Consider the following 13,752-nt stretch of genomic DNA (forward strand, 5'->3'; position numbering starts at 1 on the left):
CTGGCATCCTGTGTGAACGCCAGTTCAAGTCCCAGCTGCTCCACTTCCAATCCAGCTCCCTGCCAGTGCATCTGAGAAAGCAGTAGAAGATGGCCCAAGAGCTTGGGTCCCTGCCACCCGTGTGGGAGACCTGGAGGAGGCTCCTGTCTTCTTCCAGCCCAGCCCTGGCTGTTGCAGCCATTTGGAGAGTGAACCTAGCAGATGAAATATTCTCTCTGTCTCTCTCTGTCTCTCTGTCTCTCTCTCTCTCTCTCTCTCTGTCCCCCTCTTCCCTTTCCTTCTCTCTCTGTAGCTCTGCCTTAATAATAATAATAACACAACAACAATATGCTCCTGCCAGTCATGGCTAAAGTCAGAAATGAGTCGGCCAGCTCGTGTGCTATGGCCAGCACTGTGGTGGTTCCTGCCCCAGCAGCAATGCCCGGAACATGCCTGTCTCACGATGATGCTCGGTGGGTTGTGGACTAAACAGGACGCGTGACTGCTGCTGGCAGATAACCTCTGAGCACCAGAGCAGCTGTCACACAGCTCGGCCTTGGCTCCACGCGAGAGTCCTCAGGCACAAGCGTGTCTTTCAGTAAGACTTACAAACCTAAGATGTGTTCCCTTTGTCCCTAGACTAGAGTACAGATGAGGTGGGGGATGGGTGTCCTTGGGAAGGCCAGAGGAAAGCTGCTGGCACCAGCTTGCTGGCCGCCGCAGAGGTCATAGGTAATGAGAGTGCAATGCTCAAAAATTTCCTCATTGCAAAACACAGACGTTGGAAGCAGGTTCAGGCAATCTCCTCCCATGACCCCAGGCAGCGGTGAAACACTGGCGTTTGTGATGCCCCCCGGCCGGCCGAGGACTCAGCTGTGCTAGGAATCCCCTGTCTGATGTCAAAAGTGCAGCCGGCGCTGCGGCTCACTAGGCTAATCCTCCGCCTGCGGCACCGGCACACCGGGTTCTAGTCCCGGTCAGGGTGCCACATTCTGTCCCGGTTGCCCCTCTTCCAGGCCAGCTCTCTGCTGTGGCCAGGGAGTGCAGTAGAGGATGGCCCAGGTCCTTGGGCCCTGCACCCGCATCGGAGACCAGGAGGAAGCACCTGGCTCCTGGCTTCGGATCAGCGCAGTGCTCCGGCCATAGCAGCCACTTGAGGGGTGAACCAATGGAAGGAAGACCTTTCTCTCTGTCTCTCTCACTGTCTAACTCTGCCTGTCAAAAAAAAAAAGAAAAAAAAAGAAAGAAAGAAAAAGTGCATTCCGCGGGCTCCTTATCCTCTGGTTTAGGGGAAGAGGTTGAAAACATGGAAATCCTTAGCTTGATACACGGTGCCCATCCTCTGTGAAAAACCAGTAATGATGTAAAAACGTGAGACATCAAAATGAACCACTAGCCGGCGCCGCGGCTCAGTAGGCTAATCCTCCGCCTAGCGGCGCCAGCACACCGGGTTCTAGTCCCGGTCGGGGCACCGGTCCTGTCCCGATTGCTCCTCTTCCAGGCCAGCTCTCTGCTGTGGCCAGGGAGTGCAGTGGAGGATGGCCCAAGTGCTTGGGCCCTGCACCCCATGGGAGACCAGGAGAAGCACCTGGCTCCTGCCTTCGGATCAGGGTGGTGCGCCGGCCGCAGCGCGCCTGCCGCGGCGGCCATTGGAGGGTGAACCAACGGCAAAGGAAGACATTTCTCTCTGTCTCTCTCTCTCACTATCCACTCTGCCTGTCAAAAATTTTAAAAAAATAAAAAAAATAAAAAAACCAAAATGAACCACTAAATAAGGATGGTCGTGGTCTTTTATGTCCTGGAGATTCTAGCCAATGCAATCATACAAGAAAAAGAAGCAAGGGGGACAGATACCAGAAGCCATCCAAATTGCTGCTGTTGGAGACGCCTTAGCCAGAAAACTCAAGGGACTCAAGTGATAGGAGTTGGGTGGCCAGATACCCATAGGCGTAGAACAAAAAGCGGCTCTGACCCCACATGTCCCCAGGTCTCCCCAGAGACAGCCGCTTGCCACACCACTCACTTTGCCCACATATGTGAGGCGCCATCTTCCATTCTGCATGTTAAGTAGTAACTTCCTGTTGCCTTCCGCCTTAGCTCGGGCCGGCTTCCATAATCCAGTGTCGTAGGTTGGTGGCTGGCATTTCAGGACTGGATTTCTTCTAGTTCTGGAGACAAAGTGTAAGCTCCCGTCCTGCTGTGTCTTCACATGGTCTTTGCTCTGTGTACGGGGGCTGGGGCAGGGAGAGCAAGCTCCCAGGGCCCCTCCTTACCAGGGCACAATCCCATCCAGTCACCTCCCCATGGTCCGGCCTCCTGAGGCCATCAGGGTGAGGGTTGGAGCCTCGGTGTATGGGGAAGGGGAGAAGCGCACAACTCAGTCCATAGCACTGTCTCCCATGCGTCCCTTCTCACTGTTGGAATGAGTTTGCGTCCATATTGGTGTATGTTACCCTTATGCAAATGTTGGCTCACTCTTGAGTTTTTTGCGGTGAACAATGATTTATTTCCTTGGTTTTTACTGAGATTAATAATACACTGCAATTTTTTCTTTTGTCAAGTTTCCTTTGCATCTAATCTGTCTCCCACGTCCCCAGTAGCCGCTCAACACAGCTGCCTTTGGAATCCCCTTTGCCCTGCTGCTGGGTTCAGTGTCCTGCTTGCTTAGCGTCTTGGTTTCCTCCCTCATTCTGATGAGTTCTGGGAGAGCTTCAACAGGCGTGGTGATGGCACTGTACAGTGGCTCCTCTGAGTCACCCCGCCCCCTCTGGCCTGGTGACTTCCTGTGCTGTTGGGGGGGGGGGGGAGCTGGGGCTTTGCTGCTGGCCTAGGCGGAGGACAGAGACACGGCAGTCAGCGCAGGGCCGCCGCTCTCCCCCCACACAGCCCCCAGCGTGTGTAAGGCCGCGGTTGAGGTTTCTGGTTTAGAGAATGAACTTCAAGACCAACGACGGAAGCTCGGGCTCCTAGGAGCTTGCTGCAGGGCGGGAGGGAGGGGCCTCACTGTTTTACCACCAAAGCCATCGCCCACCACCACCCCCTGCCCTCCATCCCAGAGCTGCCCCAGTCTTTGCAGACTCAGGGTTGGCTTTGGGTTTTTGCTTTTGTTTTTTGACAGGCAGAGTGGACAGTAGAGGGAGATAGAGAGAAAGGTCTTCCTTTTCCATTGGTTCACCCTCCAATGGCCACTCTGGCACTGCACTGATCCGAAGCCAGGAGCCAGGTGCTTCTCCTGGTCTCCCATGTGGGTGCAGGGGCCCAAGGACTTGGGCCATCCTCCACTGCCCTCCCAGGCCACAGCAGAGAGCTGGCCTGGAAGAGGGGCAACCGGGACAGAATCCAGCGCCCTGATCGGGACTAGAACCCGGGTGCCGGTGCCGCAGGTGGAGGATTAGCCTAGTGAGCCGCTGCGCCTGCCGGCTTTGGTCTTGACTTTCTCACTAGACAACTTAGAATTTGGCTGAATCGACAGTGGTTCAGTTATGCCTTATCTTCGTGTGTTCTGAGCTTTCGGAAATGTGTCCCTTTTACCCGTTTTCTGCTTACCCTGTCCGCTCGATAACTTTAGAAGGGCTCCAGCAGGGAGCAGAGTCCGATCCCTGTGTCCAGTCTGACATCTTCTCCAGAAGCCTGGAGTACGGGAAACACGTGCAGAAGCTGTGGTCATTGGCCTTGGCCCAGCAGTAAACTGAGATGAGTAGCACAGAAGGTTCCAGAAGCTGACCCGACGTGTGGGAAGTCACTGATAAGTGACAGTACTTCAACCTGCTGGAAAAATAAAATCAGCCTTTCTTTGCCCCATATCTAGAACTCAATTCTAGCCGCATTAAAGGCATAAAAATACGGGAGTAGTCCAAAAAGTTCCTGGGAAAGTGGAATTAAAAAATAAATGAGTTTATTTTGAAGTCCATGCTTAGTTTTTTCATAGTACACGTTTTCCGTGAACTTTTTGCCTCTTGCACACACAAAACTAGGCGAAGTTTAGATAACTTTGTGTTAAGAGGGCCCTCTCTAAGCAGATAGGAACAGAAGGGTTAAAGAGCAGCCAGCTAACTATCACGTAGGACTTAAAACTCGCCGATGACAGAAGACTGTCATAAAGTTAGAGGCAGACCGGGATGAGGGGCTGGTGTTTTGCCCGGCAGTTAAGGGGCCAGGTGAGGGCTGCCTGCACCCCAGGTCAGTGGAGCCTGGGAGGCAGGGGTGCTGGCTCTCGTCATTGGGTTCCTGCCGCCCACATGGGAGACCTCGGTTGAGTTCCTGGCTTTGCCCTCTCTCTAATTCTGACTTTCAAATAAAATTTTTTTAAATGCCTATTAGGGAAAAAATAAACAGCAGTTTTGTAGCCTAGGCAATTAAAGATATAGGGCTTGTTTTAAACACAAACAGGGAGCAGGAGTGAAATGACGTGTTTGTGGCGTGGTTTTCGTGAGTACTGGTTGTATGGGAGAGAAGAGGGCCGCCTGCGGGCGGGTTGCAGGTACTAGGAAACGCACTCGGGCCAACACTCGTTTTTCTGACAGGGCCGTTTCTTTTAGTGAGTTGCTGGCAAGGCCGTGAGGCAAGTACTTCGAGAGATGGCTCAGGTCCCAGTGGTGTGTGGTATACCAGATGACCGCAGCCGGAGATGAGACCATTCCCAGCAACCTGTCAGCCAAGGCTGGTGGTTGAGCCTGTCCAGCTCCGTGCAGACTTTTTTGGAAAACTCTCAACCCTGTGATCCCGTGCCGAGTCCCCATAACCACAGCTCCCTTCGCTCGCTGTCATGTCTCCTGTGTGCAGCCTTGACCGAGGGCCCTCCGAGCCCTTCCATCAAACCCCAGTGTATGGATTAGCTGTCAGATGGGGGCAGCTCGGGCCCCAGGGCTCCGTCAGCGTGAGGCGCCGTGCCTTCTGCACTTACATCCCACTTGGTGCACCTTCACTTGCGATACATCTTGCTGCCGCAGACAGCTGTTGGCACAAAAACACATCTCCATTAAGCGTCTCTTCCCTGGGACTCATACCCAGCCTCAAGTAGACCAAAGAGCTGCCGGCTCTAAAGAGGGGGCGTGGCTGTGTTTAGCGTCTGTTGCCTGCTCTCAGTGGCACCAGCATCATAAGGGCGCCAGTTCGAGTCCCGGCTGCTCTTCTTCTGATCCAGCTCCTTGCTAATGCACCTGGGAAAGCAGTGGAAGATGACCCAAGTTCCTGGGCCCCTGCCACCCATGTGGGAGACCCTGAAGAAGCTCCTGGCTCCCGGCTTTGGCCTGGCCCAGTCTCAGCTGTTGTGGTCATTTGGGGAGTGAACCTGTGCCTGGAAAACTCGCTCTGTGTGTGTGTGTGTGTCTGTCTGTCTGTCTGTCTCTTCCCTCTCCCTGTGGCTCTACTTTTCAAATATATAAATAAATCTTCACAAAAAACAATGTGTACCAATGTCTTAGCTCACTACACGTTCTTCGAGACTCTGGGAGACCCCGTGCACCTGCAACCTGCACACCTTTGCCCGTGCTGCACACTACCTACAATGCTGTTTCCCACCTGCCTCGCCCCCTCCCAGGCCTCAGGGTGTTCTTCAGGATGGCCCTGTCGACCTGCCTGTGCCTGCCAACAGGTGATGGCCCCCGTGGTGGAACTTTATGGCACTCGGAGCAGTTTTTCACAGCTGTGATTAGCCAGAGACTTCAGGGAACCGTGCGATTCGCATCCATCTTGTCCTTGGGTTCTAATAGCGGCAAGCCTGGCCTATTGTGGGTGCTCAGCTGTTAAACCCAGGAGCGGAATCTGTCTTAGGAGCTCCGTGATGGGCACTGCTGTAGTGTCTTGTTCCCTGTACCTGTACTAAGCAGAAGTGAAATGCCGGGGGCTGAGCTACCCAGCGAGGCAGGGACTTGAAGCCAGGGCCCACCCTGGAGCCCGACGCTGTCTCCTAGGAATACGGTTCAGGTGCTTTTTTGTGCCGTGGGGCTGACCTCTTCTGGTCCCTAGGATACAAGTGCACACTTTGTTCTGGCTTCCTGTGTTCAGACTCAAGACCCTTGCAGCTGCGCCTCTGGACAGCGGGTGATGTTGGTGTGGCCTCGGTGGGACGACTGTGCCGGGTGCCAACGCACACTTGTGCTAAGACCCCCTCTTTCTCTGGGCTGGGCCCTTGCTCGGCCTCTCTCAGGCCGCACAGTGTTGGCTGTCGGCGAGGACAGCCGTGCAGGTGGACAGGTGCAAGGCCTGACCCAGCCCGGCCGGCCCAGGGTCTACCTGCATGTGCAGCCTTGTTTCTTTGACAGGTGTCAGTCCGTGAGCAAGTGCCAGCCACGGGTGTTGCTTTGCCCGGCCTGCGTGTTAAGACTCTTAAGTAGTGCTCATATTTGAAAAGCAAGATGAGCAGGGACCAACCTGAATTCCTGTGTTCTCCTGGGAGGGGTGGGGGGTGCGGGGGGAGATCTGGTGCAACCAGCCCGCGGCAATCAGCAGGAGCTGACCAGAGAGTACCCCTCCCAGGCTTTCCCTTGGCCGTGGCACCTGCCATGCTGGCTGTGTTTGCTTAACTTGGCTGTGCAGCATTATGTTTTTAAGTCATGAGTGTGTGTGTGTGGTGCAGGCAGGTTGTAGTGGACGTCCTATGACTGCTTTGTCTCTTTTCTTTCCCCTGCCTCCCCCATCTCACAGGTCCTGGGCCTGCTGGTGTGGACACTGATTGCTGGCACGGAGTACTTCCGGGTCCCTGCGTTCGGCTGGGTCATGTTTGTAGCTGTGTTTTACTGGGTCCTCACCGTCTTCTTCCTCATCCTCTACATAACGATGACCTACACCAGGATTCCCCAGGTGCCCTGGACCACAGTGGTAAGGAACCGTGGGTCTTTTTTTTCCTAAAGTTGTTCTTTCTCATTTATTTATTTATTTATTTGAAAGGCAGAGTTACAGAGAAGCAGAGGCAGAGAGAGAGAGGTCTTCCATCTGCGGGTTCGCTCCCCAAATGGCCGCAATAGCCTGAGCTGGGCTGGTCCAAAGCCAGGAGCTTCTTCCAGGTCTCCCAAGCGGGTGCAGGTCCCAAGGACTTGGGCCATCTTCCACTTGGGCCATAGCAAAGAGCTGGATCGGAAGTGGAGCAGCCGGGACTAAAACCGGTGCCCATATGGGATGCCAGCACTGCAGGTGGTAGCTTTACCTGCTATGCCACAACACCGGCCCCACCCATGGGTGTTGTTCTTGTCCGATGCCCATTGCAGGGATGGCACTCGGTCCTGTCTCTTGGCCAGGCCACGGAGAGCCCAACACAGCACACCATCTCAGCGCGTCTCAGTGGCTTGCAAGTGCTTTACCCCGAGTGTAAAGCTGGGCGTGCTGGAAGATCCAGGCATTGTTTCAGACAAAGTAGCAAACCAGTGCTCAGAGAGTCAATCCAGCGATGCCAAGTGCTCCTGTAGAAACACAGGTGTGTCGGGGACCAGCCTCTGCAGGTCTTCCTTGCTCCCAACTCCTCCCTGGGCGGGCGTGGGCCCTGGTGGTTGAGACACCCGTGTCCCATATCAGAGTACCTGTGTTCGAGCCCCAGCCCAGTGTCCGGTTCCGGCAGACCCAAGGGGGCAGCAGTGCTGGCTCCACTGCTGGAGTTGCTGCCTGCCGCTCACATGGGAGATCTGGACGCACGCCCAGCTTCGGGCCTGCCCAGCCCTGGCCATCGGTGGGCACTGGGGGAGTGAGCCAGCAGACTGGAGCTCTGTGTCTGTGTCTCTGCCTCTCAGATAAACAGACAGACCTCTCCTTAACCCTTGTGTGCCGGGGTGTGCCGTGTACAGAGTTAGAGTGAAACTGCCATTAAAAACAAAGAGGCAAGAGTGCTCCGGGGTGATCGGATTCCTGTCCTGCCTGCCAGGCACAGGGTAACCAAAGGCCAGCACACAGTCGGGGGAGGTACGGACGAGACCGTGCCACGAGCTCTGGGTGAAAGCCGCCAGCTCGGCTCGGGACGGTGGCAGCTCTTCAGAGAGAGGTAGCATTTAGCTTTATCCTGAGTGGATTCGCAGGCCCCTGTGTGTGAAGTATTGGCGAGCTCATTGGGGAATTAGAAGCGGCCGTATCAGTTTAAACAAAAAGTCCAGGTGATGCCGTGCGCCTGTGTAACAGGACCCTGAAGGGATGCTCTGTGTTGTTTTTAATCCGCACATCAGAAGAGTACCCAGTTCCAAATAACTGACTCAGGGCCCACACTTGGAACACGGCCCGTGGTGGGTTGAAGCCTGCAATGAAGTGGGCAGGTTTTCAGACGATGCTAGCAGCCCTCAAAATGTACCTGTTGTTGGCCTCCTCTTTGCTGAGTTGCCCTCGGAGCTAAGGTAAACTGCACAAGAAAACAAAACAGACTGGCTGGCTCCTGACTGTTCCCCAAATCCAAAAGTGAGCATTCTGCATTATGGGTTTGCAGGAATGGAACCCCAAACAGGGGCCCGTGACCACCAGGGCAGGGGTGAGAGCTGGGAGGGTGCCTTCCGGCAGGTGTGCTGATGCCGCTGTGGGTAGCACCCAGCCTCTCCACCCGCTGGTCGTGGGCAGCCTGGGAGTGAAAGGGGGCGGCGGGAGTTGGCCCAGTGTCAGCCTTTGCCAGAACATTCTCCTCCATCATAGGGGCGCTCGGTGATAGAGACTGGAGAGCCGCACCCCTGGGGGCCTCTGATGGGAAAGACAGGCAGGTGCAAGGCTGGTTAGGGTGTGAAGCAGAGTGGCATTTGGCAAATGCCACCAAGAGGGACAGGGGCCGTTCCAGGGGAGCGAGAGGAGAATGCATCCTCCCCCACTGCTGGCTTTCGGTGTTGGGGCTGGGGAAGCCAGGTGTTGACCTCGGCACTGAGGACCCAATGTCAGACGCCCCGCAAACACAGGGACAGGCGCTGCGCACCATTCTTCAATTCCCATTTCCTTTGCGGGTGACAGAATTCTCAGTCGGGTCCATGGCTGGCTGGCTGCATTTGCGCTGCCCAGCCGCTCTGCCTTGCCCAGCGAATGGGCATAAGAGGAGGGGGCGTGTGGTGCGGCTGTAGGGAGGGCGCACCCTGCAGACCCCCGAGGCCCGTGTCCCTGCCTCCCCGAGGCTGCCAGCCCAGCTGTGGCTGCCCACGCCTGGCACTCGAGCCGGGAGTCAGCCGTGCGACTGTTTACGGATGGATCTCTCCCTCTCTCTGTCTTCAGACGTGACGCTCCTCTGCGCACGCGGGGAAGTTGGACCAGGCTTTGTCCAGTGCCTTTTTGTACTCGGGAGTTGAAGGGCAGTCCATGTGCAGGAACAAGCCCATTCCAAGCTCCGCCCACATTGCAAGGGACGGGACGTTTTGTGTGAAGTCTGGCAATGGTGGGCGGGTAGCTTCCCTCCCGGGGCGGCCATGCAGGGCGGACTGCACCGCTGAAGTCCTGCCTGGTGGACTGCCCGCGCCGGGGGGGCTGCCGTCTGCTCGCAGCCCCCCAGGAGGTCTCGGGGAGCCTCTGTCGCCTGTGGAGGGAGCAGGCGTGATTGGCAGGCGGTTGGGTCTTGGCAACTGCAGAGCCCAGTGAGCCAGGGCGGAGGGTCGGCACACGCTGGCCCGCTACGGGAGGCGTCTTAGCTGCAGGTGCTGAGAAGGAAGAGGGCTTCGTCTACAAGGAGGGCTGCGATTCCGGAAGAGCAGAGCAGCCGGACCCCATGTGAGACCCCCAGGCCCTGCCCCCCAGGGCCGATTGCTCTCCGGCAGCCCCGCCTCCTGCTTCTGGGAAGCCGGGTGCTGTTCTGGAAGCTTCCTGTGTCCTCCGTCCCCCTCTGCGGCCTGCAGGGCTCCTTGTTAACCCCCGAACCAGCTCTGCTGCCGGCTTCCCTGCTCTCCCTGCCTGTTTTCCTTACAGCTTCCCAACCCCGGCTCCCCCCGACGTGCGTACTTCCGGGGACTATTAACCTACACTGGGGGGGCCAAAAGGTTAGCTCTGTGATGGACTGGCCAGACTCCCAGCAGGATGGGGAGTGGGGTAGGGGGTGGAGGGGTGCCTCTGCCTCACCTCTCCACAGCCCCCTTCCCCGCCGCTCTCCCAGGGAAATGGATGGGACCACCCTTGGGGAGTCACCTAGCCTGCTACCTGCTACCTGCTCCGCCAGGGTCTGCCCTGCCAGGAAGCTGGAGCCAGAGTGAACCGTGTCCCCCAGGCGCGCCGAGGGGCCCACAGGGTGGGTTAAGCCACCACTTGCCATGCCAGCACCCCATATTGGAGTGCCAGCGCGTGTTCTAGCTACTCTACCGCTTATCCAGCTCCCTGCTAGTGCCCCTGGGAGCCAGGATGGAGTACCTGCATGGGATGCCGGCAACCCAGGCAGCTCAGCCGGCGACGCCACAATGCCGGCTCCTCTCCTGGCACCTCAGTACGAGACCAGAAACCAAATGGCTGCTCGGCTTTAACATGTCCCTCTCCCCTGAGGCTAGGAAGACATCGGGTGGGCTGAGTCCCCAAGGGGCCGTAGGGCAACCTGAGGTCTCCTGACTCGCTGCCAGGACAGACAGCTCACTGAGTTGTCCGTCCCTGCATCAGGCCGGGGCTAGGGTCGGGAGGCTCCGGCTCAGCAGACCTCAGCGCGGCCCTCCCGCTGCTGCCGGTGCCCCCACAGCTGAGTCTGTAGCCCAGGAGGGAGAGACCCCCGGGGGGGGGCAGTCTGCAGCCACGCGGGGCACAGGGGTGAACACTCTCCTCTTGGACCTGGGGGCAGCTGCCGTCCCCCACGCTGCCAGGTGCCCGCTCGGGCCCTCCCACCCCACAGTCAGGTGCAGCTCTGTCCTCCGTGCCTGGGCGCCGCCCTTCCTGACCTCTCCACCCCCCCGCCCCCCCCCCCAGGGCCTGTGCTTTAACAGCAGCGCCTTCATCCTGTACCTCTCGGCCGCCGTGGTGGACGCGTCGTCCATCTCCCTGGAGAGGGACAGTCACAACTTCAACAGCTGGGCGGCCTCGTCGGTGAGTGGGCCCTCTCCCCCCTCCCTCCCCGGGCCTGTGCGGGATCTGGGAGCGGAAGTGACTCATGGGTGATTGGCTTCTTGGTTTGCAAGAGGACGGGGTGTGCTGGGTGGGGCTGGGGGCTAGCGGGGCCTCAGGGCAAGGGGGTGGGGTAAGGTGGTGCCCTGGGCCAAAATGACAGTGAGAAAGCCGGCTGACGGCTGAGGGCAGGGGAGCCCACTATGCGCTCCCCTCCTGGTTACATTTTAAATCAACGGTGCAACATAGAAACCTCGGGTGCACACAGGCGACAGTAAAAGTAGCAGCCTTGCCAAGGCTGGGCACAGGGGAACCTGCAGCCGAACCCTGTGCTGCCGTGCGCCCTGTCCCCCCAACAGGCGCCACGTGGCGTGCTGCTTGCCCCAGCCCCAGCCCCAGCCCCAGCCCCCTTACAGGAGCTGACCCTGTAGCCCTATGAATCCTGGCCTGCATTACCCGCCCTGGATTAGAAACGATGCGGTTTTCTCTGGTGCACGGCCACCCTCTTCACCTCTCCGTGAACTCACGGGGGTTATTGGAGCCAAAGCACAAGGCTTTCCAGAAGCGGCCCCAAAACGTAAAAACAGCATGGCCAGGAATGGCGGGGGAGAGGGGCGACCGAGCCAATGACGTGGTTTCGGATGGGAGAGCGGGATCGAGGGAAGGCCGCGCGCGCCTGGTTCAGTGCAGGTGAAAGGCGCAGGTGCGCGAGTGAGAATGGGCCCTAACCCCGGCTCCCGTGACGCTTTGTTTCCCACAGTTCTTTGCCTTCCTGGTGACCATCTGCTACGCTGGAAACACATACTTCAGTTTTATAGCGTGGAGATCCAGGACTGTGCAGTGATGGGGCGTTTTTATAACAAAAAGGAAACGAAAGAATCAAACTGTCGAAGCAGCTGTAGGTATGATGTACTGTATTCCTGGAGAGTTGTATTTAACTAATGTTTTATATACTGCGCCCGCAGCCGTTTGTACAGACATTGGATCCTTATTTGCAAAGCGCCGGAGCCCCTGATGTGTCTTTCTAAAGTCACGGAGACAGTATTTTCCTAGGCAATGTACAAATAGAGAAATTGCTAATATTAAGAATGTGACAAGTTTGTAAACCTGACTCTTAATATGCCAGATTCTTTTGTGATTAAATGTCGCAAAATCCCAGCCACTTGTTGTGTCTGATTCGAGCCAGGAGACCCACTTGGGAAGCCGGAGGCGGGGCACTGTGGCCATCTCCATCCTCCTGCAGCTGTGCAGGTGCTGTCAGGAGGCGGGTGGGGGTGCACAGCCCCAGGGCAGGGGGCAGGAGCCGCTCAGCTCTCCGAGGCGGGGTCCTCAGCGTCCACGCTTCTCTCGGGCCAGCAGCTAGGCCCAGGAAGCCTCTGCTGAGACCTGGCATGGACATCACGGGTGCTCCGGGGTGCAGTGACAGGTGCGGTCATGGGTTTTCTAATCCGCATTAGAATAGGGGCGGGTGTGCAGTGACAGGAGGAAGATCTTTCTCTGTCTGTCCCTCTTTGTCACTCTGTCTCGCAAATAAATCAGTGATCCAGCACTATGGCGTAGCGGGTAAAGCCACCGCCTGCAGTGCCAGCATCCCCTATGAGCGCTGGTTCAAGTCCTAGCTGCTCCACTTCCAATCCAGCTCTCTACTATGGCCTGGGAAAGCAGTGGAAGATGGCCCAAGTGCTTGGGCCCTGCACCCATGTGGGAGACCTGGAAGAAGCTCCTGGCTCCTGGCTTCAGATTGGCACAGCTCTGCCCATTGTGGCCACCTGGGGAGTGAACCAGTGGATGGAAGACCAACCTCTCTATCTGCCTTTCCTTCTCTCTCTGTGTAACTCTGACTTTCAAATAAATAAATAAATGTTAAAAAAAAAAAACCTGCCAGCTGTGCCCACATCTGCCTCCACCTGCAGCCCTGAGCATCCTCTCTGGAGGCTGCACAGGTTTTAGTTTGATGTATTTGCCTACTCGTGGCACATCAATGCAACGCTTTAGGTGATTAATCTCTCCCCACTGCGATTCCAACTTCTGCCCCCCCCCCGAATAAATATTTAGCCAACATCTGAAAAATACAAGAAATCCAGAGACGAGAATGTTCAATATCAGTGATTTCTTTTTATATTTTTAAATTGCTCCCTTCACAGGAGAATCCCTTTAGGGTATCAGCGCACAGAAGATTTTAAATACATAAAGGATCTTTATGAAGACATTTAGAATTGCTTACTGCAGATGGAGCCCTGGGTGGAAAATGGTTAGGTCCAGGTTTCTGTCCCGTGGACAATTCCTGTTTTCATTGAAAATATGCATTGTCATAGAAGTGGGTTCTATTGACTTTTTTAAAAAAAGATTTTATTTATGTTTTTGAGAGGCAGAGTTACAGAAAAAAAGCAGAAATGGAGAAAGCTTTTTTTTTGTTAAGTTTTTTTTATTTATTTGAGAGGTAGAGTTACGGGGGGGGGGGGGGGGGGGAGTGTCTTCCATCTGTTGGTTCAATCCCCAAATGGCCACAACAGCAGCAGCTGAGCCAATCCAAAGCCAGGAGCCAGAAGCTTCTTCCGAGTCTCCCATGTGGGTGCAGGGGCCCAAGCACTTGGGTCATCTTCCACTGCTTTCCCAGGCCACAGCAGAGAGCTGGATCGGAAGAGGAGCCGCCAGGACTTGAACTGGCGCCCATGTGGGATGCTGGTGCTACAGGTGGAGGCTTAGCCTACTATGCCACAGCGCCGGCCCCAGTTCTGCCTTTTGAGATACTCACATACTAACACTGCAGGATGAATCCTCTCTCATTGTCTAATGATAACATCGGTGCTTACTTTT

The 13,752-nt window shown here is 56.3% G+C and overlaps 1 protein-coding gene across 1 annotated transcript in view; it reads left to right on the forward strand.

Moving 5' to 3' along the window:
- CMTM8 (CKLF like MARVEL transmembrane domain containing 8) overlaps nt 1–12,093 on the forward strand; it is an 87,564-nt gene extending 75,471 nt beyond the window's left edge. The window contains exons 2-4 of the mRNA XM_062179482.1: nt 6,625–6,798; nt 10,801–10,917; nt 11,696–12,093. Of these exons, the coding sequence (XP_062035466.1) occupies nt 6,625–6,798; nt 10,801–10,917; nt 11,696–11,779 (375 nt within the window). The 3' untranslated portion in view covers nt 11,780–12,093. The remainder of the gene's footprint in view (nt 1–6,624; nt 6,799–10,800; nt 10,918–11,695) is intronic.
- Nucleotides 12,094–13,752: the final 1,659 nt, after the last annotated feature.

The sequence above is a fragment of the Lepus europaeus genome, chromosome 2, assembly GCF_033115175.1.
Source record: "Lepus europaeus isolate LE1 chromosome 2, mLepTim1.pri, whole genome shotgun sequence".
In the NCBI taxonomy this organism is placed as follows: domain Eukaryota; kingdom Metazoa; phylum Chordata; class Mammalia; order Lagomorpha; family Leporidae; genus Lepus; species Lepus europaeus.